Here is a 25,201-nt window from a genome sequence, read left to right on the forward strand (position 1 = left end):
TTTTGACTACCTTTCTATTATATTTTTTCATATTATTCGACCTCCTTTTAGGAGTCAAAACCACTGTTTTCACCTTGTTGCACACCCAGAGTTTTAAACTTCAACAATGAAAATAACATTTATCTGGTATCTATTATTGTATCTTAATTAAGCACTAAATGATTTACATATTTTATATTCATTAATGTGAGACTATTATCAATATTATTTTTTTATACAAAATATTGCTGTCGCACAGTATCAGTGTCATTTCCACCACAACACTGTAATGTTGCTTTAAAAAGTTTGTGTGAAAGATAATTTAGGTGGTTTCTATGAAAATGAAGAGTGCTATCAGAGAACATGTTCAAGATGTTCAACTTTTATCAACAAGAAAAATCAAGGTAAATATTGCTTGATAAGGAAATGCATTTGTTCTACGTCATTTCGATGTTTTTAAAAACCAAACAAAATTAAGGTAGAAAAGAGTGTTTAATATACATGAAAGGCTAGTGTCAATTCAAAGGTAACCGGTGAAGCTATTTTTAATTTTTTCACAATAAACTGTTAAAATGTAATTCCCAACACTGTCATTTCCATCACCACACACATAAAAAATAAATAAATTTAAAAAGTTCTCATCACACATTAAAAGTGTATTCACAATGTATAAGTTCATGCTCTATTTAATATATTCAGTTTATTTATTTTCTAATAAACTCTTAACCACATTAATATTAAATATTAGAGTGTGGCAGGTGTACAATTCAGCATTCAACTAATTAATTGACAAATGTATAATTATTATATATACTGTGGAAAGATTGGTTAAACTAGAATTAAAAATGATCTTGGACAATGTTTGACTGCCATCATTATTTTCAATTTGAAATAAAAGCTGTATATTGAGATGTGCTGGAATTGACATTTGTTCAGTTCACGATGGAGAAAATGTTTCTCTTCTTATCTAAGTTTGTCCTCTTATAGATCTTAAAACTAGACAAATTGTTTAAACTTATGAGGCTGTGTTACGTTAATTTTGAACAAGTTTTTTTTACTTAACTTCAAGTTAAAGAATGGCCTATAAATAATTATTTTTTTTAATCTCTATTTTATATTCGGCCAACATGAAATAAACATCCCATTTTCAACCCCAATTCTCTTTGAATTTAGAAAGAAATATGAAAAACATTGTAGCCTCTTCATGAAAATAAATTAAACACGACTGAAACTAGAGAAAGAGACCATAATATGCGCATTTCGCATTCTAATTCAGCTGGTAAGCTGGTGAAAAGTACTTCACGGAGTTTTGACACATTAAAATTCCCCTTCACACATTTAAATGTGATGCCATTGTGTTGTAATATCCCCTGCTGTGCATTCAGTCGAACTTCAGTCGACTTTAGGAGCCGGAGCCACTCCCTAACACACCTGATAACGCTGAGAGTCAGTGCTGGGAATCCGCCATCATTCTCCGCCTTCAACAAACGGGGAAAACCGAAACTCCGCCGAAACACTGCTCCAACTTAACCAGTTTTCGCTCAAACGGGCGCTTTTAGTCAAGTTTTAGTGGATTGTATGGTTTGGCTTTTGTTTTGCGGCTGGGAGAGATTATAACACGCGGAAAGTAAACTTTACCACAGTATTTGTAAAAGTCTCATCCCTCCATTTTGAATCCGACAGGAATTTCAGCAATTTGGTGAGTGTGTTTTGCTTTTGTTTGGGTGGTTAAAATACGTTGTTTTTATTTATTAACTAACTAAAAGTGCATTTACTTCATAATTAGTTTGATTTGTGTACATATTGTAAGTAATGGTCGAGATAAATGTGGTGTTTGGCTGATATTGTTAGCTTGTTTCGCAACTTCATGGAATGTTTGGGATATTTGTGTTTCTGTCGTTTCATATTTCGCCAAATAAACATCCGTTTTCATTGGGAGAGTCTTTTAGTTACCCTTTGAGGAACATAGACGCGTCTTGAAAAGATAAAGGAATTGGTAACCACGTAAGAGGGATAAACAGAAACTATCCTGAAAACTTTAGTATGGAATGCTAGTTAGCCGTTAGCTGCACGTCTAGCTTCAGGGCAAATGTGTTGAGTTTTACATTTCATTGTTGCGTTTTTCTTTGTAAATGTTTTATTTACGTGTGTCTGTTTTTGTTTTGATGTTTGAGATCGACAATCATAATATCTGTGCCTTTTTGAGTAAATAAAATCACATAAAGTCAGGGCTCCACCTAAACCACAAACCATGGATCAGGCCCTTCCGGTGAGCTCTGCCCTTCCCAATCCCAGTATAATAATACAGGATGCAGACAGCATGTTATCTACAGACACAACAATGCTTTTTTTTGTGTTTAAAATATAGATAAACTATGTTGGCCCGGTAATATTTCCATTTGTTGCTAATGATAATATGCAGGAGATCAGATGATTATTATGAGGGGTAAAGCCTCTGCGGGGTAGTTTATTTTACGACTGCTCATCAAGTAAATAATTAACGTAACATGGACAGGATTTATGTGATTTTTGTTTGTTTACACATACACAAGTCATTAGTAATGTCGCTAAGGAAAAAAAGTTCACTATAATGTAAGTTACAAAGCGATCAGTAACGTCAAGGAAGACTCAAGGTGGTACCAGTTGCGTTTCCGTAAATTGAGATTAAAGCCCACATGAAACCAAAATTTATCGTTGGCTCACAATGCTGTTTTTGAAGTAAACAATTAATCCGAATCAATTAAAGCTTAATTCACAAAGGGGGGAAAATCACCTGGGTAATCTTTAATCAAAATTTGAGAAATGTTGGCCCCCAGCCTCAGGAAGCAGAACTCAGTGTATGACGCCACATATTTAAAATAAATGAGAAACATTATTGCAGACTTCCCGTGTCATAAGTTTTCTATCAAACTACGCCTTGCATTTCTGATGAAAATAACACAATACTAAAACTCTGGTTCAAAGTTTGCAGGTTGCATCTGTAATCACACGTTCTTCAGTAGTTTTGTGTCTAAAAGGACACATTGATTCCAATTTTAAAATAGGTTTTTTTTATTAAGCATGTGTGCAGGGCTTGCAAAATTTCTACATTTCTGGTAGCCTTCGGCCAGGCACTCTTTAGTTTTTGGTAGCCCAAATATAAATTCAAGCAGGCTAAAAAAAAAAAAAAAACATTATTTATTAAAACATACATTTACTTATAAGTAATAAATATATAATGACACTTCTTATTAGATATTTAATTTTAAATAATTAAATTTGTATTTAACTTTCAAGTTTTATATACCTTTTTTTATTTTATTTATTTTTTTATAACCAAACAAATGATGTTAAGTGAACATTGTTTTAGGTTATTTCTTGCAGCTATATAGACATTCCAATATGTTACAGAGTTTATCATCAACAAGTGGATGTATTTCTGGCTACCAGAAAATACCAAGCTACCAGATTTTGCAAGCCCTGCTGTGTGTATTAGGAATGTAGTTTGGATGACTGTTTTTGCCATGATATCAGACTCTCAGTAACAGGGGGGCAACACTGTTTTCATGCATTTATTTTCTTTCTGTCTTCGCTTTATTAATCAGGAATTTTCACAACAGAATGAACTGCCAACTTATCTAGCATATGTTTAGCGCAGCGGATGCCCTTCCAGCTGCAACCCATCACTGGGAAACACCCATACACACACTACGGTCTTGTTTGTCTCCTTTTAATAAACCAATTCTACCTACATAGCAATATTTCCACCCAAATTAGACTTTATGAATGGAAATTACTTTCCATTTTCACCATTTGGCACCATTTTCGTTATTGAATGCTTGGTAGTCTGTTTTCTGAGGCCAAAATTAAACAACCTAACTTTTTGTAGGACACATTTAAATTCACAGGTTTTATTCCCAATGCATTGGTCATGCAACACTGACCTCGCCCACTTTGTCGGCATTGCCTGACCTATATAGCAAACAATGTCCATTTAGTCTGGCTGTCTAGTGCAGACAGACCCTTGCAACAACAGCAGAGCCCTCAGGGTAGGCTGATTATCCCTGTCCTTCACTGCAAGATTGCTGATCAATACAATGGCAGTCACTGTTTGAATGGAAAATAGCGCAGTGGGCAACACAGCTACTCAGACAGCATAAGTATGGGTTAGTTTTGGTTAGCGGTGTGGAATGTTTACATCATTAGCGGATGCGTGCACTAACGTGAGTCTGTCATGTGACATTTGATTTGATAAAAGACAAAGCCCCAGGCTGCTGATTTGTCTCTGTCTTGCCACCCCTTAATCCATTGATCGTTTTTGTCTCCTCAGGAACATGACGAGCATTAACACTGCTAACATCAACTTCAAATGGGATCCCAAGAGTTTGGAGATCCGTACGCTTGCTGTGGAAAGACTGCTGGAGCCATTGGTAACCCAGGTCAGGCTACTTTTTAAAATTTTTTTTTTTGTCTCTCCACTCTGTTGCTGTATTAAACACAAAAGGTCACAGATTTTCTTAAAGTTTTTGTGTTTATTGCAGGTCACCACACTTGTAAACTCCAGCAACAAAGGTCCATCTAACAAGAAGAAGGGGCGGTCTAAGAAGGCTCACGTATTGGCAGCCTCAGTGGATGAAGCCACCCAGAACTTCTTGGAGAAAGGCGAGAAGATTGCTAAAGAGAGCCAGTTCTTGAAGGAAGAGCTGACCGCAGCGGTGGAGGATGTTCGCAAGCAAGGTAAATCGGAAGGGTATTACTAGCATGCACTGGTGTTTTGGGCATTTAGGGCTCGTGCCATGTGCAGTTGCCTTGACAGTTGCCGGGACAGTTGCTTGTCCCGACTCCTCCGACGCCCCGCACTCGCATTGCATTCTCGCCTGAGCACGCTTTGTTTCAAAAATGTGTTCATTACAATGATAATGGACCAGCTGTATTTTGTCCATCAAAAATGGTGTAAAACTCTGTTAGATTAAAACTCATTAAAAAATGTATCTTGTGTAGAATTTAGGGCTGTTAAAGGAAAAATGCAGTCTCAATTTAAAAAGTTTAGAAGTTTTGGCAAGAACATGGCAAGTTAGCACTTTAATAAATTACCCATAGTTCAACCAGGGTCACCAGGTCTATGACTTTATACAGAAGATTTTTCTTGGCACACTGAAGTTGAAAAGAGCTTTGTTACTACTTAAAAGAACAAAAAGCCTGAGCTGTTAAAATGATTCCTTTTTTGTGTGAAATTCAAACAATATTATTCAGGTGACCTTTAATATGGTGTTAGCAGTAGTACTAGTACCAAGTTAAAGCATTGTGTGAGCTGATGATCTTGCTTTACTACTTAAAGTAGGAAATATACATAAATGAACATCAAAGTATTTGAATAGAAACAGTACAGCTTACTAAAAGGCATTTCTTGTAATTAGTATTTAAATTATCATGTCAATAGCATTTAAAACATTGTCATATTTAGGGATGCTCATAATAACCGATTCACCGTAAAGCGAAAAGGTGCATTTTTGATTGATTAATGGTATCAGTTAACCAAAAAAATATAAAAAATAAAAATAATATATTTTTAAGTTTGGCTGCATAGATGTGCGTGGGATGGTAACATGTGCAACCACACGTACCTACAGACTATTTTGCTTTTAAAATTGTTATACTATAGTAGCCTATACATTACAAAATTCAACATTTGAACCTTGTCATTGTTTTTCATCACACGCAGCGTGCGCACATAAACCGCGAGTGGGAGAGGAAATAACAGCACAGAAGTAGACCCGAAGCTCAAGACATAATCTTTAAAGTAATGACTTCTGTTAAATGTTGACAGAGGTTTGTGATATAACAATAACAGCGGAGCATTAATTAAATACATATTTTCAATGGAGCGATCGATTTTGAGGTAGCCTGCTAACCTAATTTTATTTGCTTTGATTTGGAAGAAGAAGAAAAAACGGCTAATGCTGGTTCTTAAAAAGGACACAGTCAGTGTTTTTGTTTTGCATTCTAAATTTGTCATTTAAGTGAAAAATATCTAGGGCAGAAATATTTATTTTATTTTTTTAGGTAAATTTTTTTTGTCTGCTGTTGGAAACACTGCATGTGCGTTAAGATGCTCTGTTGTTCTGTATGCTGGTGTTTGCATGTTAAAATAAATCAGCGTTTTAAAATGCAATATTTAATGTGTCAGACACAAAATAGACACGTCAATTATTTATTTTTAAAATTAAATAATTTTATATTAATCTGACCAGTTAACTGTTAATATTCAGGTAACAAGCAGCAGTTGTCTGTTGACAAAATTAACCGAAATGAGCATTCCTACTCGTATATCATTACATTGATTATAGGAATGGCATTAAATATCCACACACTTTGAAAAAATGTCTTGATTAGTGTTAAAGTGCACTGTAATATATTTTTATTCAATTTTTACTTGTCTTGTTTGTCTTTGTTTAATCGATTTTGTTAGTCAATTTAAACATTCAGCAATAAACTGGAGTGAAAATATTGTACTCAGTTAAAAAGAAATGGCCATTGAATTTGGACTATTTTAATATTAATCTGTTCATGAAACCGTTGTCAGTACTCATCATCACTAGTCTTAACTGTGTGATAAGTGTTCAAAAGTGTCTGCCGCCATTGACACTATTACAAGAAAAGGTTGAATATCCTAATTCAAATAATGACTTTAATCAGTGCTTTCATTTCCTATTTTCATTATCTCTCTGTGCTTATCTGCATATGCGGGTGGATTTTTGAATTAAGAGGGCTTGGCTTTTGCTATCTGTGTTGCTGCTATCGTGCAATAGAGTGTGTACTTCCCCCAAGACTGTTGTCCTGTGTATCCCCTCATTCAATCTCATGTTGTTCGTTCTCATTACAGAACATAACTGGTATCTCTGCCATGTCTCCTTGCGGTAAGAGGATCGAGAAGACGGGTTAATAGAAGGGTTTAACCCTGTCAAATTGCACGACGACTCATTTCTCTGTGCCTTGTTTACCATGCATTTTTGATTAAAAATCCTGCTGATATTGATACGTTGGCACCGCAGCACTCTAGTTAACGCAGATTTTCAATTGAGTCATTTAAATTAAATGCAATAGCCTCATCATATCAGCGTGAGGTTGAAATCCTTCAGTTTGCGGTGCAAAGTAAATTTGCATGGATTTTTGACACCTATTGCTAACTAATCCTAGGTATGCGGCTGTGCTCTCATGCTAAGAAGGAATTGTCACATTCATTAGGGAACAGCTTGCCTTGACTTGCCGCGCTGATCCATCAAGATATTTTTGTTTATGCTCTGTTGCCAAGAATGAGAAAACATGGGCAAAACATCTTGCATATATACATGGAGCCTGCCAGTTGTCATGGGTGATGTCAGATGTGGAGAAGGCGATGCTTTACTTATGCCAGACTTCAGACCAAGTCTGCTGGCATGTGATGTAAATAACCTCTAACCATAAAGTCGTCACTGTACAATCTCATTGGAAGCGAGGGGCTGATGTGAGCGAATGCAGCCTTCTTCTGGAATTAGTGTGGCATTTCGCACTTCTGAGATGCTCTGTGCACACTCATCTCACTTATCACTTGTTGGAATAACATCTTTGTCAGTTTCAGACTCGGCACTCCGTGTTTATTGGCTTCGTTTGGGCTGTAAAATCTGTCAAGCACTGGCCAGCACTGCTGCTGTGTGAATGTCACATTGGTTTAGGTATGCTGTCACTGGCTGTGGAATCCAGATGCTGTTGCTCGCTGGTGCCGAAGACTGTCAGCTATGCAGTTTTGCTTGACCATGCATGGCTCGGCTGATAATGCCACCATTGAGTGGGGTTAAAGCTTTCCTAGATTGAAAAGAGATCCCAGTACCCAGCTGTGGCTTACCAGCTGTTCTGCGAGCCGGGCAAATGTAATCATTGCGTTACAAACCACTGAATCCTTGAACGATTTTTCTCCTTAACAGCTCCAGAGTAGCCACTGCATGTTTACGTGCAACATTAACATGTCTCCTGGGTGTGATGTGTCTTATTTACCATAGAAAGCGATTCTGATTGCTTCGCACCTTTCAAACGGATGGATGAAGGATGCTGGGAATGATAATGCCGTCTTCCTTCCCTCCAAGGCATCTCATTGTGCCTTCAGAAGTCCACTTTCAACATTTCATCACAAGCCGCTGTGGTCCTCTTGTGAGCATTTCCTCAGAGGTGGTAGATGTGAGTTTATTATGCGTGCACTGATCACTATCAGAGCCGTGAAAATGGTCTTATTGATTGTCGCCTCATGAAGGAATGACAGTCCTAGAGTCCATAGTTTTCCTGGCTTTTTGTGCAGTCCGTGATGCAGCGAATCTATTTTTAAGCGTTGAGTGAAAATAGAGAGGGTCTTAGAGCTGCCATTCAATGTCTGTGGCAACCACCTCTTGTGCAACAACCCAGAAAATCTTGTTTTTTTAGATTGCTGTCATTCTCACTTCCTGTTACCAGGGAACACTGTGCGTATTTTTCTAAACGTCAACAAAGGAAAGAATGAGACCCCCCTCCGAAGCACAAAGCTCTTACTCATGGCCCCCTCAAATTGATTTCTCTCTCTTTTCATCGAGTCCATTTCAGTTCAGGCTATTTATGAACTTGCCCATTACTTGTACTTTTGGCATTTTTTTTTTAATGCATTGCTTGTGCAAATCAGACTTTCATTCAGTTCATTTTTCGACGTGAGGCTTGTGGTTGTATATTTTAAGCTGCTGTTAAAATGCTCTGCTTTGTCGCATTGAAAAGATTTCAACATGAGCCAGCCGGGATCTGAAGGCAAGTGATGACACCCTTTCGCAGGCACATCAGATAAGACATCAGTGTTATCCCGGGGACTCGACCTTCACTGAAAGGACTCGTTTGGTGTGCTAGCATGTGTCAGAGAGCTCTAGTTATGAGCAGACATGAATCGAGCCTTTGCTTTTTGCTGTGTTTTTCACGGCTTCCGACTTTCTTCTCCATCTAGCATTTCACAAAATGACATCCTAATATAATTAACCTGTCACCTTCTAACCACTGGCTCTTATCCTTGAACATGAACACCCTCTGCCCTGGTGATTAGCACCATATTTCACCTTGTAGTTGTTTTTGTGTGTGTTGTGCCGGTTCTGTTTTATGACAAACCGCAGGGTGGCTGAATCAGACCTACCGCCTGAATTGTCGGTTCAACTTTCACAGCTCGCCATGTAGCTCTTTGTAAAAGGGAATTATTGATGTTTTCTCCTGTCGTGCTTATTGTTTGTGTGGCTGGCTTGTCACTGAAGAACCTTTAGCAGCTTCTGTATGCTTGCTCTGTCTCGCGAGTGACCTTGGAGAGTATTATCAGTGTCAGTTAACAGGCAGAACTTAATCAAATAACACAATAATTAGGTCCCGTTTTTAGCATTTCAAAGGGCGTCTTTGGAAGTAATTGCATCTTTAGATGTGGAGTTATCTCTTAATGTCGACTTCCACATTGGGAAATGATCGTTTCCTTAACCTTGCTTCTATTGCATCATCAGCAGGGCTACAAAAGGACAAATTAGAAAGTGTTATTAATCTCTTCCTCTTTTTAATATATCTTTGTAGGAGAATCCATGAAGATGGCCTCGGGAGAGTTTGCAGAGGATCCTTGTTCTTCAGTGAAAAGAGGCAACATGGTCCGTGCTGCACGTGCCCTTCTTTCTGCAGTCACTCATCTGCTTGTTCTGGCTGACATGGCTGATGTTTACCAACTTCTTCTTCAACTCAAACTGGTGAGATACATGCACACACTTTAAAAAAATCCTTGCAAAATAGACTAGAAAGTGATAATTAGTATTATTTATTTGACCTTAAATGCACCCAACTTTAAAGTTTTTCCTCTCATAAAAAAACAAAGACATACAACTAAATTATTTTACAAATATGAAATAAATTGGTAAAAGGAGACATTAAGCACTTTTGTAGTTTAACAGTAGATTATTTTAAATAAATAGCTTCATTTAATCCTCATGGTGTTCTCGGAAATATTAAGCAGCTCTGTTGATTACGCAAATCAGCCTATTAGAATAATGAATGATATTTAGCACTTTTCACGTGCATTGCTGTAGACCCAAAACACTTGATAATCATATAAGGGGGTCTCTTCAGAAGGATTATTTGACACTGATTTACAGGAATAAATGTAGGAATTAACCAAAATGAAAATTCTGGAACAACTGGAAATACTGGATGCACTTTGCCAAAAACTGAAATCAAAAATACTTTGTTGTAATATTTTATTACATATTTATTATTATTATTAAGTCATTTTGTAGGATTTTTAAAAATTAAGCTTTGTACTTTAAACTATAATAGTTTTTAAAAACCATGGGATCCCCCAGGAGGAGCTGGAAGAAGTATCTGGGAGAGGGAAGCTTGGGGTTCTTGCCTAACTGCGTTCACCAAAGGCGATGAGAGCATCAAAGTTCGCTTTGGCCACTCTGGCGATAACGCTGTCTGCAGCCTTCACTGCTCTGCGGGCAAGAGTGTCAAAATTCGCTACATTAATCTCATATTTAAAGGGGTCGTTGCAACAAATCGGTTACATTCCCGCATAAAAAACATGCTTGCTAACGTGAAAATGTTGATCAAATTCATTTAACTGTGGAAGATCAGGCTGTTGTGTGTGGTGTGGCTTTGCTTCACTTATTCAGTATAGGTCCATGTCTGAAATATTCTAAAGCAGCAGTCCTGTTTTGTATTGTCATTATAGTTAGCATTGGAATTTTTGAAAAAAACAAACAAACATTAATGCACATCAGTAACTTTTTAAAATGTCGCTGTAAGAAAACATAAATAATTGGAAATCTAGTGACCACAATAATCAACCTCTTGCGAAACAACTGTGGTTAGAACCAAAGTTCACAGTGACTGTTCTCTGGACTCCTCTCAAGCGGTGGATGTCTACATTATGACTCATTGCCGCTTAACTGCATCATAGCTCATTACCATATTGTGACTTGATTTCAACTCTCCTCACACCAGCGAAGACGCTTCGCTGCTCGACGCTTATCAATGCTGGCTCCTATTGAATAATGACTTGTGAACGCACAGTTCTGCTCCTGCGACCCGGCACCGGCAAAGCAGATTAAAAAAAAATGAATGAATGATTTTTAAAAACAATAATATATCCATATTTAATCACAGTAAAATAACTACTGGACAGGGAAACAGCTTATATTTTCAGTCTTTTACTCTTTCAGCTGAAAGCCATATTTGGAGGATAATTTTTGTCGGGTGAAAAATGGGTGCTTTTCTGATTAACAGGAACAAAACATATTTGACAATGTAGAAAACTGGTACTAAAATTTGCATAAAAAAACTACTTTGAACACTGTAGACCTTAATGGATTTGTATGGAACAGGGACAAGGAACAAGTAAATAGCAAACTAATGTGATTGGTTATAAGTCTCAGTGTTTTGGTGCAGTGTTTACAAATCTTAGGGTGTTACTGCAAACGGAGATTTGCTAATTTTGATGGTTTGATTTAACAGTTCAATTTAATCACAACAGACATGAGGGTTTAGTTTAATTGTTCATGGGCATATTTTCCCCCCCTTTGTCTTAAATTTGTTTAGCGCTTTGTTCATTTTTGGTGTCCAGTTTTGCAACAAGCCCCCTTTCATTTCTAACACTGGCTGTCGGTCAGTACCTATAAAATTGATCCATATAATTCTCCCATTACACCTTTATCTGAAGCTGTGTGTTAGCTTTGTCTGAACTCACCATTATTCACTGATAATCAGATTTTCATCTTTCATACACATGCATTTTCATTGGCATGTCACATCCATTTTTGAGGAATGCAAAAATATTTGGTGACTGTCCAGAGTAAATGATGACACGATTTTCATTTTGGGTAAGCGATTCCTTAAGCATTTTGATCACTCCAGACATGCCTGCGGGGTTTATGTGAAAATGGGCAGAGTATGTGCCCAGCAATTTCTGTTTCATTTTTGGAGAGGCTAAAATCGTGCCAACTAGCAGAAATCTCTGGCAAAATATCAGGCTGGTCTTTTTAAAATGCATGACACTTGTTGGAACACATGTTTTAAGATGGAAATTAGTCATAATGGTGTTAACATTTACATTGGAGATGGATGATAGCCGGGTTATTTTGAACATTCATATCTTGCAACAGCACTAGGTCTACCGCTGGTTTCAATTTTTAACTTTATACCCCCCAATCCCCAAATTCATTATCTCCAGCCTTCGTCAGTCACTGTATCTAAAGCCGAAGGAAGTACCACAGGGATCTGGCATTGGTCCAGAAGGCTGGCTAAAGCACACACAAAGCCACTTGAGTTTACCTCCTTCATTATCTGCACTGGTGTCAGTACTTTTTAATGCCCTCCGGCTTTATTGCCCAACTTTATTTTTAACTTCCTCCAATAGTAATTATATGCACAGCAAAGCCAGTTACTGTGTGAATATAAACTTCATATAAAAGAAGAACTGCACGTTGCAAGCTTTGCTGTAGCCTGCACTTTCTCTGGGTTTTGTATTAGATTTGTTTACATTAGGTCTATAGGCTGTTGGTACAAACTAGATTACATCCACTTTCTGTTTCTGCAAGCAGCAGGCTATTGAATCACACTTTGCCTAGTCCTTGAAGCGGCGTAGAGAGGTCTTGTCACGTTTGTGCATAAAATGATTTCACAATGTTGGCAGGGCTGTGAAAAGCTTTCCTCTGAGAGATTTCATTGGAAATGTAAGATAAAGGTGGATTATTTTTCCCCCACTGTTACAATTAGATTTTTTTGCCAGTGTTTTTCGCTTGAAGTTTATGATGGACGTTTGTGCAAGTGGAAACCGAAGTCGTCTTGTGGAAGAGTAGGCACTGTTTTTCTTGCTTTTTTCTGTTCTGGGAGCTCAGCTTGAATGATCAAATAAAGCTTTTTAAGCATGCTTGTGTGACCGTGAAATATTCCTCTTGTCTGATTTCGACTAATGTAGTAATGGTTTGGCTAATGCTTTTGTTGGATTAATTAGAGTAAACTCTGAAAGGAGAAATCATGATGGAGTTTGACATTTATTTGTCTTTTTTTTTATTTCTTTACTTTTGTGGTTGAATGGGGTGCGCTCATTACAATTAAATGTAGGTGGCAGATTTTCTGGCTCACTGAAAACGTCACTAATCATTTTTCAGCGTAATCAGTTCATATTGATACCAAACTGCTTTTCGGTTGTGCTGCTTTTCTCATCGTTTCTGCTTTTTATTACCTATTATGATACCAGGTGGTGTGGTTTGCTGATCTAGTTTCCAGTCTTTATATTGTCTCTAATAACAAAAGCAGAAAAATCTCAAAATCAAGTTATAAATATTCATATAAACCGCCTAAGGGTAGTTTAAAATAGTTTCAATAGAAGATAACTAATACAAAGCCTGCAGGGAAAAATATATAAAGGATTTTCAGAAATCTCTCATTACATTTATTTCAGGCTACATTAAATTAAGGCTCATTTTTAAAAAAAATGCCTAATGTCTAATCACAATTACTCTGGACAAACCAAATGCATCCTGTTTTAGCGGTTTTAGCAAACTTGCAAATTCTTAACATCTGTCCAAAGGAGGCTTGACATAAAATGAAAGCCATATACACAACATTTACAATTCTTTATATTAAATAGCTATAAGGCAACCGATACAAAGCCTGCCGGGAAAAATAATGCATGAAGGATTTTCAGAAATCTCTCAAAACATTAATTTCAGGCTATAAATTAAGGCCCAATCCCAATTCTACCCCTTAGGGTGCTTTCACACCTGCCTTATTTAGTTCCATTGAATCGCACTAGAGTTCATTTCCACTTTTGGTAAGGTTCGTTTGGGCAGGTGAGAATGCAGCAATCGTACTCGAGTGCGCACCAAAAGTGGATCAAATAAGCGTACCGAGACCCCCTTGAACAGGTGGTCTCGGTACGCTTTCAAAGGAACCCTGGAGCGGTTCGTTTGTGGTGAGAATATTATCCATACTAAAACCGATCCAACCGCAAAAAGTACTGCGCTTTTTGTACTAATTCAGCTGGCGTAGACCGATGCGCTGTGCATTATGGGATTTGAAGGAAAAATATTTGTTGACAGCGCTTTACCAACAGAGAGAGAGAGAGGGGGGAAAACCTGATGGATCGTTGGTAATATTTCCGCAAGATGACCATGTCGCAGTTTAGCTAAATTCATTCACGTCTCCTCCTGAAGTGACGAGCGATGCATTAAACACTGTTTTCCAGCCGCGGCTGCGCTTCATTTTCGTAATGTATAGTTTGTCTAAAGCAGGAATACAATCAGTAAACCTCCAGAGTAAAAGGTTTTGTTTACCTGCAGGAGTTCACTGGCATTTTCCCGCACGTAAATTCTGACCAATCAATAAGCAGTTTAGGAAATATGTTCAACAACATCTGGCCAATAAGAGATGTGGATTTTGTCAGCTGATGACTGCAATTTGGTTCGTTTCAACTGGTTCAACCAAAGCCAGCAGTGTGGTGTGAAAACGACAGCAGAAGATGCAACAATGGATCATTTATTACCCTTGGTCCGGACCAAATGAAGCGAACTACAGATGTAAAAGCACCCTTAGATTAGGTTAGGTTAAGTTACTTTATTTATACCCGAAGGTAGATTTGGTTTGCAGTCAAGAGTCCTCATCTCATAACAGTGCCACACAAAGGAACTCGCATAGTTAAAACAACAAATGAACATTGACATAAAACATAAACATAAAAAACAATTATAAAAAACAAATGAATAATCACTTTAAGTGTCCACCCCCACAAATGTTTAAAACTATCTAAAATATACAAGTCACTGAAACACCTCTGCTTTAGTCTATGCCTTATTTAATTGTCTAATGGCTGCTGGTATGAAACTATTTTTGTATTATTTCGTTCTACAGCTTAATACTAGACACCTGTGGAGCTGAAACTCTGAGTGTAGGGGATGAGCAGTGTCACTTAAAATTGAATTTGTAATTCTCTTTAGCTGCCTGGTGTACACAGCCTCTAGATTGGCTTGTGATACCCCGACAAGCTTACTGGACCAATTAACTATTTAATTTAGTGAGTTTTTATTAGCCCTTCCCCTTACCTCTAGCCCTCGTTTTGCACATGCACGCCAAGGGGTAGGGATGTCCCAAATCTCTTCAGCTTGAAGGCATAGGGCTAAGGGGAAGGGGTTAATACCCCTTCGAATAAAGATTTTTTAAGGACCACAATCGAAACCAAGGGTAAGAAAATTTCCCAGAATACATTAGCCACAGGCGCAGCATTGCTGAACCCGGAAGTAAGGAGATCCACAAATTAGTATTTTTTTGTCATTATTACTAATTTTTATGACAAACAAACAGATGTTTTAATATATTCATAACCACATTCATGTTTTACCGTCATGCTTTTAAAAAAACCCCAAAAAATCGCAATCTATAATCCAAAATCATAACTTCTGTACAGCAGTTCCACAACATTCTGCCACTTGATAACACTCTTAATACCCTGTCAGTAATGTCTAGTTGCTGAGAATGAGCTTTTTACAGTGTCTGCTATAATGTTAATGTTGTTTTTGGTGTGTGCATAGATGAATATGGCCACTGTGTAAATACACAGTACAGTTACGATCTTATTGCCACATTAGATCTTTATGAGAACATGATATATGCTTTCAGTAATTTCCTGAAGATAAATACCAAAAAATAATGCAACTGGACTCACTACAGCAGTCGCCATCGTCTGATCTCATTTGAAGCAAGAGATCGCGAGGGCATGTGATGACATGTGCAGTTGCTGTAGTGCTGTCCCAGTTCTTAGGGGTAAATTTTGAAGCCCTTCCCTTTAACCCTCTTTTGTAAGGGTAAGGGGTAGGGCTGCAAAAATAGATTTGGAATTGGGCCTAAGGCTTGTTTTTTAAAAGTTATTGAATTTGACCCACAGGTGGAGGAGAACCTGATGAAGGTGCGTAATGCTGGCACTGAGCAAGACCTGGGCATCCAATACAAAGCTCTGAAGCCAGAGGTTGACAAACTGAACATGATGGCGGCCAAGAGGCAGCAGGTAAAAACACAGCAACTGCTCGCAGATGCATTACATTTTTCACTCACATGTGCTGCAAGAAATGCTGTAGTTTAGGGCTGCACACTATTGGAAACATCTGACATTGCGATTATTTTGTGTTCCTGCGATATGAAATCTTTCTAAATAGAGCTATTCAAATCATCTGCTGATGTTTTATTCATGAGTTTAGATCTACTGGGATGATCAAGTCTTTTTCTATCCAGTGCATCTGCATGAAATATTATAAATTACAAGCAAAAATATATAAATCAACAGTGCAAAAATATATAAATCAACAGTGCTCTATCAGGGTCTTAAAATTTAAAAACGAAATTATAGGCCTTTAAGTTTTAAATTCATTGAAATATTATCTTGTAGGTCTTAAATCATTTTAAACAGGTCTTAATTGTCCTTAATGTAAAGCTACCCAATCGATCCAACACAAATCCAATCACCCTCAATGCATCTTAATAAAACATTGAGCAAAACTCTTTATAACTAATATATATTTTTTTATTTATCGTTCGTTTGACATGGACATCACAATTACACTGGATAAATCTAATGCAGTTGTTTAAGTGTGTTAGCACAGCCCCCCCCATACAATGCCTGAGACTCGTGACCCCCAATATCCTCTGAAGTGGTTATAAATATATAAACCTTCCCCAGCAGTGCACACATACCAATAGGCCCAAGACTTTTCATCATTTAATTTTGAAGAACGCTACTCTGAAAAAGTGAAAGCTTTTTTTTAAGGTTGAAAAAACATGCATGTGTACAACCACGGATTGCTTGATTTGACATTATTTAAAGTATGTGACCAAAATATTACAAATTAGAATTTGTTTCTTGATATGGCTAGTAGATTTTTTTTCTTCTTCTGTTAGACTTTTAAAAAAGTCCTCAGCGTTTACCCTATAGAAGTCTGAAATTTCTTTCTTGATGGTCTTAAAAAGGTTTTAGTCTTAAATTTGACTCTGTAAATCCGGCAGAAACCCTGTTTATGGTTTTCCGGGGAGTCTAACAGTATTCAAGTACAGAAATTGAACAATTAAATGTAAAAACATGGCCATCCTGCAACAAATAATAAAATTTAATATCTTTGATTTAATCTTTAATAAATGTAATTCTGCAACGTGACTCGCAGATATATTTGTTGCGATTTCAATGTACAAACTATTGTGTAGTGCAGTTCTGGTTGATGATTTGATGCATAATAGAACAAACAATCTTCTTAACGGTTGTTGGGTTGGCGAGAAGCACGACTGGGTTTGAGCAGCGAGAGCGACAAAATCCATTTAAATGATATGGGAATTGGGATTATTTCGGGCTTATCAAGTTAAGCAGTAGTCAACAGTGATGGATTTCTGGATGAATTTTCCAGGTGAGCTCACCGATTAATAGAAAGAATATTGTTTCACCATTGAGGGAGATTAAAGTATCTTGACAATGCTAATTATTTCTCCGGGTGAATATGAAGCCAAGCTGTTCATTTTTATTTATTCAGTGGGATTTTTACCTTCTCATGCTGCACTAACCCTTCTAAGTTAACATTTTGTGCTGCAGCTTCACTCCCAAGGTGCAAATTGCTTTGGTATTAACTTTTTTTTTTTCATTTATTTTTTTAATACATCTACTTTCGGTGGAATAAAGCATCACTGCTGTAAGACGGAAGTGATTTTTAGTGAGGGCTTGGCAGCACAAGGGAGATCTCAAGTTTGACAGCAACGATCGATCATGAAAGCACAAAAATTGATGCTCTTTATTTCCCTCCCTCATTTTCAAGACATTTCACATAGCACAACATCTTGTCTACTATACTCAAACGGGCCATAAAGTGTAGTTTTTTTTTTTAGGCTGTAACTTGTGTTCTGACAGACAGCAATTTGTGTCAACACTGTACACTTGACTTAAAGTACGGCACGGCAACACTTTAGAGATTATAGGGCGTTCACGCAGGATGCGTTCTCCTTTCAAACAGCTAGACGGAGTGCGAATGAAGCAGGACACTGATTATTTACTTGACATATCGTCTTTATATGGGTTGTTGATGTGATGTTGCATTTTCACTGTCACACATGACAAAAAGGAATATAATTAGTATTGTCATCATTTAACGTGGTAAACATTTAAAATTGTTAAACATTTCTTTCTCTTCTATCAGCCACTTGTTATAAAACTGCGAATAACAATTTTTTGTCTTTAAGCCAAATTGGAGGGGTAGTTTAAATTAAATTCTTAAAGCTAAAAGAAAATTGTAAAGTCTTCAATAAATGCGTCAGGCCTTGCTTTGTTTACAAGTGGCTATTTAAGGGTGCACTCCAAACCGCACCCAGGCACTTTGACCCCCATATCCTGGTTAGTTTAACAAGTGTGAGTGCTCTGAATCAAGCCCAGGCGTGGTTCAGTTGGCCGGCCATGGCCCAGTTGGAAGAGCTGTGCCAGAGTGTGGTTCAGTTTGGCATTGGCATGGTACACTTGTAGTGTGATTGCAAAGCACGCCTGAGTGTGAGACTGATGAGGGTACGTCACTTTTAAGTGCATGTTTCATATGGATTTACTAATCATTCGGTCACTCTTTACAATAAGGTTCATTAGTTAATGTTAAGTAATGCATTCACTAACATGAACAAACAATGAACAATACATTTGCTACAGTATTTATTCATGTTAATAAACGTTAGTTAATGAAAATACAGTAGTTCATTGTTAGTTCATGTTAACTCATGGTGCATTAACTAATGTTAACAAGCATGGACTTGGATGTTAATAATGCATTAGTAAATGTTCAATTATGATTAATAAATGTTGTACATGTGTTGTTCATGTTAGTAAATGCATTAACTAATGAACCTTATTGTAAAGTGTTACCAATCATTCTTTCTTTTCAATGAACACAAACTGTCATAGTTTATTAAAGAGACAAACCCCTCACTGCATGACAGCTGTACCTTCAGCTAACCTCCCAAACGCAATACCTGCAGCATGATGACTTTCCTCTTCAACATTTGTGAACGTCAAAAGTGGTGGACTGTGTGTCACTGCATTCAAAACGACTTTAAATAATACACAACAATATGCCGAGTTCAGACTGCACGATTTTCAAAGTAGACATGTCGCGACTACACAATCAAACACACGAGAAGCGACATGGAAACAACGCAAGGTTCTAGGGCTGTGCAATTAATCGAAAATCCGATTTTTGGCTACTAATGATTATGAAAAACCATTAATCGATATAAAGGATTATTCCATCATATACTGCCCCCTTTCCAGTTATACACATTTGTTGCTCATAAAAGCGCGAAAGACCACATGCTTCTGTGTGTGTGCGGCGCGCATACAAGTCATGCAGTCTGAACTCGGCATAATGCAATCTCTTTTGTACAAAGCAAGAGCGCTAGTGCTTTTCGTGCCTGGAGTGAGTACACCCTCAGTAAATGGCAATTTCTATTTCATGATATATGAAATTAATTATATATATATATATATATATATATATATATATATATATATATATATATATATATATATATATATATATATATATATATATATATATATTCTAATCTATATATATATATATTCTAATCTATATATATATATATATATTCTAATCTATAATCTGTTCTAACAACATAGGAACTTAATACATTTTGTCATTAATAATCATGTCCTCTGTGACATGCTCATTTTAAATTGCCAATTACGCTAAAATGTTTTTAGTTAAAGGACCACATTCAATATTGACTGAAGCCCCACAATGTGTTCATGTAAAGCATAAGTCTCAATTTATCTGACATATTTAACTCTCTTGGAACTACTATCAAATTCCTAAATTATGCTGTCTTTTGGTTTGACATTCCTTTTCATTGAAAATTGAAAATCATGTAGGAGAAAAAAAGTTATTCATAATTTCATATAAAATTAATAGCACTATTTTAAGATAAATGTCTGGCAATAAAGATATATCATCATGGGGAATATGTACAACACAGTTCAGTAAAGAAGCGGAAGAATTTATAAAGTTGCTGACCCCCTTATTTTCTCAAAAATCAAAATTCTAATCTAATCTAAAATATTTCTTCAAAAATGATATCTTATAAAAACACCTTTATTTATTTCTGTATTTATTTACTGCTTGTTTGTGAACCATCCACCTACAATTGATGTCAAAATTATTAGTTTAAGCAATTCCATGCAAATGTCAACCTTAGAAAATTAAGTTTTCACCAAAATATGGAAACCATTTCTACGTTTTGTGTAGGCTTGTGTTTTACAGTACTTTAGAAATACTCAATGTCTCTGTCAATGTTTTCAAACAATAATATTTGATTTACCAAAGTCACACAAGTAGCGATTTCACATCGGTCACATCCATAACGGAGAGATGTCATATCCATAACTACACTCTTTCTTCACAAATGCAAAAATGTCAAATAAAATAAAGTCAGTCATTTTTGTTCATTTTTGAGGGACATATTTTATCCTTTTGATTGGCATTATTTATTTTGGATTGTGCGGTTTAATTCACAAAATTTCTACAAAAGTATGTTGTATACTGCAAACTTGCATACTTTGTTTGGTCACATCCATAACGCTGTAATTGCTCTTATATATTAGCATAAGGTTTTGACAGCATTTGCTATAATGTTTTTTTCTTCTAGAGAAAGTCTTATTTATTATAGTTAGAATAAAAGCAGTTTTTTAAAACCGTTTTAAGGTCAATGTTAATTGTCTCCTTAAGCATATTTTTCTCGATTGTCTACAGAACAAACCACTGTTTTACAATGACTTGCCTACTTACCCCAACTTGAACCTAATTAACCTAGTTAAGTCTTTAAATGTCACTTTAAGCTAAATAGAAGTGTCTTAAAAATATATAGTAACTATTATGTGCTGTCATCACAACAAAGATAAAATAAATCAATTATTAGAAAATAGTAATCAAAACTAATATGTTTAGAAATGTGTTAGACATTAGGGGGAAAAATATACAAGCGGCTAATAATTCAGAAAAGCTAATAATTCTGATTTCAACTAATGTGGCATTATGGGGAAAATTCCCAATGTCTCCGAGTAACTCTAGTGCTTTCATATGGCACGTGTTTTTATGCCACGCGTTTTGCCAGACTGTACGTTCATGATCTGATTATAAGCATGTGTGGGCCCTTGGGGGCTGCTTTGCTCTATTAGAGTGCTTTAGTGTCCTTATGATGACAGGCCTGTAACATCACTTCTAAATTTTTTTCCCTTCTTCCACTTGGAATGACAGGAACTCAAGGACGTCCATCACAAAGACCAAATGGCAGCAGCTCGCGGCGTCCTTCAGAGGAACGTTCCCATGCTGTACACGGCTTCGCGTGCCTGCCTACAGCACCCAGACGTGGCCGCGTACAAGGCCAACCGGGATCTGATCTACAAGCAGCTGCAGCACGCCGTCTCTGGCATATCTAATGCCGCTCAGGCTACCAGCAGCGAGGATTCCAGCTTCTCCCAGACTGCAGGTGGAGGAGAGCTAGCCTACGCCCTCAACAACTTTGATGTAAGTCCTTGGGCTAGTTTTATCTCTAATATATACAGAAATAGCACGCACATACATGCTTTTGGTGGAGTAATACATTTTTTTTTATTTGATTTATTTATTTTTAACCGATAACGATACTAAAAATACGAAAAATTCTGGTAACGGTGAGTGTTTCAAAACGGTAAATAGAACATTGCAAACTCTGGCCCCGTTTACACTGCCAGTTAAATGTGTCGCAATTCCGATTTATTTTTTTGCTCATATGTGACAGATCGGATCTGTTCTATGACCGTGTAAACATAAAAAAAACACATGCATTCGGATATCCAGAAATTAGTTTCAGGCCTTAATTTTAATTTTAATTTCCTTCATGTGGAAATAAATCGGATATGTGACAATGCCACTATCATGTAAACATGCTGATCAGATTTATAGAGGCGTTCCGTTTTGTACGTCATTAAAGTTGCGACAATGTGGTACTTCTCTGCGGTTTAATGATGTAGAAGGAAGAGCGTGTGTGGAGACGCTAACACAGTAAACAACAACAACGACAGAGGAAACATGGAGGAAAGTGGTCAGTCGCCTCAATTTGCTCCCACCAGACTGGAGACCTCACTTGTACCCACACATTCTTCTGATTATATAAATCAAAGGCGCAAGCTGCGGGCATCAAGACCTGTTAATGTAAACAGGGCCTCTGAGTCAGTTCTTTTTACTGAGGGTAATGCACCATTTTATCTAAAACTTGTTTCTGAGTTTAAAGTTTTAAAAAAGTAATTGTTTTTCTTTCCCCATATTATTCATATTTATTTATTTTTAATTTTTTTGCACTGATTTTTTTACAATTTTATTAACTTTTAATAGATTTTTTCCGTTTACGGTATTTGATTTGTTGCTGAACTTGTTTCAGTAAATATTACTGTTGAATGTCTGATAATAAAAATGTCAGATATTAAATTCCTTTAGTTCACTGTATGTATTTGCTTATGTTTTAATAATGGATGAGTCTAAATTAAACTGTAAATTCATTCTTATACAGGGCTAGTAGTATACACAACTGTTTCTACAGATGCACCCTCCGGTATCGGTTCAGTACTCTGTATCAGCAGATACCCTGAACTCCAGTATCAGGAAGGGATAAAGGGTATCGAAACATCCCTAATATACGCAAATAGCCTGTAATTACAGGCTTTCAGTGGAGAATGGTCATTCACTATCATGACTATCAACACTAAACTGAGAATTGACCACAGTCTGATTGATTGTTCCCTGGAGGATTAGCCATGTATGGTTGCTTATTTTACAATGGGACATTCCTTATTGCATGGTGTAGAGGGTTGTGTAGTATTACTATATTGTTATTATTGACCTTATTCTTCATGTTCGAGTGCACGCAGCCATTGAAACCTTTGGCTAAAGATTTCCGGTCTCATTCACTTCCATTGATTTTTACATGTTACAACCGGCTCGTTTTGCTGCTTGATGTTGCAAACTGATGTTTGTTTATTATATTATTCTACTTTGTATATAGTCATAAACACTTGTTTGTAGAGCAAGCAGTTTGACTGTTTTCTGCTGTTTATTATTTAAGTTTTAAAACAATCGCAAAAATGAGCCCACTTTCGCATTGCAGAATGAGGTCAATAATAATTATAATAATTCACACCTCTTCACAATGCAGTAAGGAATGTCCTAATGTAAAAGAAAGAAAGAAAAAGCAAACTATAAATGGCAATTCCTTCAAAGCAGTCAATCAGACTTTGGTCATTTCTCAGTTTTTTTTTTTTAATGGCCATAAATATATAAAAAAAAAAGCTACTGTGGTGGTATCTTAGCTGGTTTTTGGTGAAATATGAAATTTAAAACCTCCAGCAGGGGCACCTTTGTCTTAATAAATGATTCGATGCATCATTAATTTAGACAATGTTCAAAACAGTTGATTCACATTTAACACACTTGCACTGATTTTTCTGTCTAATCTCACAATGAAACATAACTATTTAATTTTGCAGTTTAGTGGCTAATTCGTACGAATTCATGGAAGTGGTACTGAAAATGTATGATTTTTAAAAGTAGGAATGACGCTAAACTCAACCTTCATTAGGGGATTAGCAAGTTAAACTAATGTACCAATCAGATTGTACAAATTAAAGCCACTAAATCAATAAGTTACCATTTGCCGAGAGATAGAATTGGAGGTTCAGGCAAATAACATTTTTGCTTGATCCGTTTTAAAACATGCAAACCCCATTTAGACATTTGGAAATTTCTGCCTGCACATTGTTAAAACAACAGTTGTGATCTTAAAAGATAAATATCACATAGGCCTAAGTGGTGTAATTCTTTTCTAAAGAGTGAAAAAAGCTAGGGGAAAAAAAAATCTCTTTTTTCATTGAGGACTTGAAAAGGCAGGGAGCTGATTGTCCCTGCTCTAGGTGTTGGATATAGATCGTAAAATATTCAGAATTCATGGAAAAGGCATTGAAGCTTTTATCAAATATGCAGTCCCTTGCAGACCTTTGACGTGTAGAGAATCTTATTACTCAATCAGTAATTCATTGTGACCAGTTTTTGCCCCCTGAACGTATCCTGACTGCAGAAAGCTCAAGCTAAAAACGCAAAGTTTGCTTCTGAAGCTATTGCTTTCAGTTTTGTGAAGTGAACTCAAGATGTTTTGTGACCAGCGACAAGCATATTGCAAGGCAGTTCCATCACCCTCAGCAAATGCTCCACACAGTTTTATCAACAGGGAGTGCGAGTTGTTGACAAATCCGGTATGTGATAGAACTGTGTCGAGGAGACAGTAATCCAGGATTGGATCAGATTAAATTTGTATGTCCAAACAAAGCTGAGCTACTGACCTCAAAGAGTCTTTCACAAGTTTGAACTTTTGTTGCAGGGTTAAGTTGGGTCAGCCTTAAAAGCTTATGGGAAATAGCATGTGCATTTGACTGCATTTTTGTTGTTTTTTTTGTCCTGACGTGACTTGTATTAAATTTAGTTTAGAGTCTCTTAATTTAATTTGAGGTTAAAAGCAGCAAAGTGATCATTAGATATCCTTCATTTATTTGCGCTTTGAACAGTTAGTCTCCTTCTGGAATTGGATGCGAACCATTAGCCTAACCGCTTTTGGTCTACTGCACTCGCAACATTTTGAACAAATAGTTAGTAAAATAATATATGCAAATGATATTCATGATCTGAAATGTTGCCATAGAGATCTTATAAAAAGAAAAAAAAGTGGGTTATAATGCCACCAGCTGTGTTTTTCCAGCAATAGGCGTCTGTGCACACTAGTCTTGCATTAGTTTGTCTAGCAAATACAACCTATCCTTTTAGGTAATCATTATTTTGTTATTGTATTTAATGGATGGGTTGGAAGTTAACTTTTTTACACTAGACCTAATGACTAAGGGTGCTTTCACACCTGCCTTATTTAGTTTGATTGAAGCGCACTAGAGTTCGTTTCCCCTTTTGGTACGGTTCGTTTTGGCAGGTGAGAATGCAGCAATCGTAATTGTGCGCACCAAAAGCGGACCAAATAAGCGTACCGAGACCTGCTTGAAGAGGTGGTCTCGGTACGCTTTCAAATGAACCCTGGAGCGGTTCGTTTATGGTGAGAATAGGATCCGTACTAAAACAGGTCC

The 25,201-nt window shown here is 36.7% G+C and overlaps 1 protein-coding gene across 4 annotated transcripts in view; it reads left to right on the forward strand.

Annotated features, from left to right (window-relative positions):
- Positions 1 to 1,403: 1,403 nt before the first annotated feature.
- ctnna1 (catenin (cadherin-associated protein), alpha 1) overlaps positions 1,404 to 25,201 on the forward strand; it is a 193,499-nt gene continuing 169,701 nt past the window's right edge. The window contains exons 1-6 of one of the 4 annotated variants that reach the window (NM_131456.2): positions 1,404 to 1,678; positions 4,289 to 4,397; positions 4,500 to 4,695; positions 9,553 to 9,719; positions 15,908 to 16,027; positions 21,303 to 21,572. In NM_131456.2, coding sequence (NP_571531.1) covers positions 4,293 to 4,397; positions 4,500 to 4,695; positions 9,553 to 9,719; positions 15,908 to 16,027; positions 21,303 to 21,572 — 858 coding nt within the window. In that variant the 5' untranslated portion in view covers positions 1,404 to 1,678; positions 4,289 to 4,292. Of the gene's footprint in view, positions 1,679 to 4,288; positions 4,398 to 4,499; positions 4,696 to 9,552; positions 9,771 to 15,887; positions 16,028 to 21,302; positions 21,637 to 25,201 lie in introns of those variants that run through there. The other 3 variants (XR_012389377.1, XM_073921163.1, XM_073921162.1) reach the window with 3 other exon arrangements.

This window comes from Danio rerio, chromosome 14 (assembly GCF_049306965.1).
Source record: "Danio rerio strain Tuebingen ecotype United States chromosome 14, GRCz12tu, whole genome shotgun sequence".
In the NCBI taxonomy this organism is placed as follows: Eukaryota; Metazoa; Chordata; class Actinopteri; order Cypriniformes; family Danionidae; genus Danio; species Danio rerio.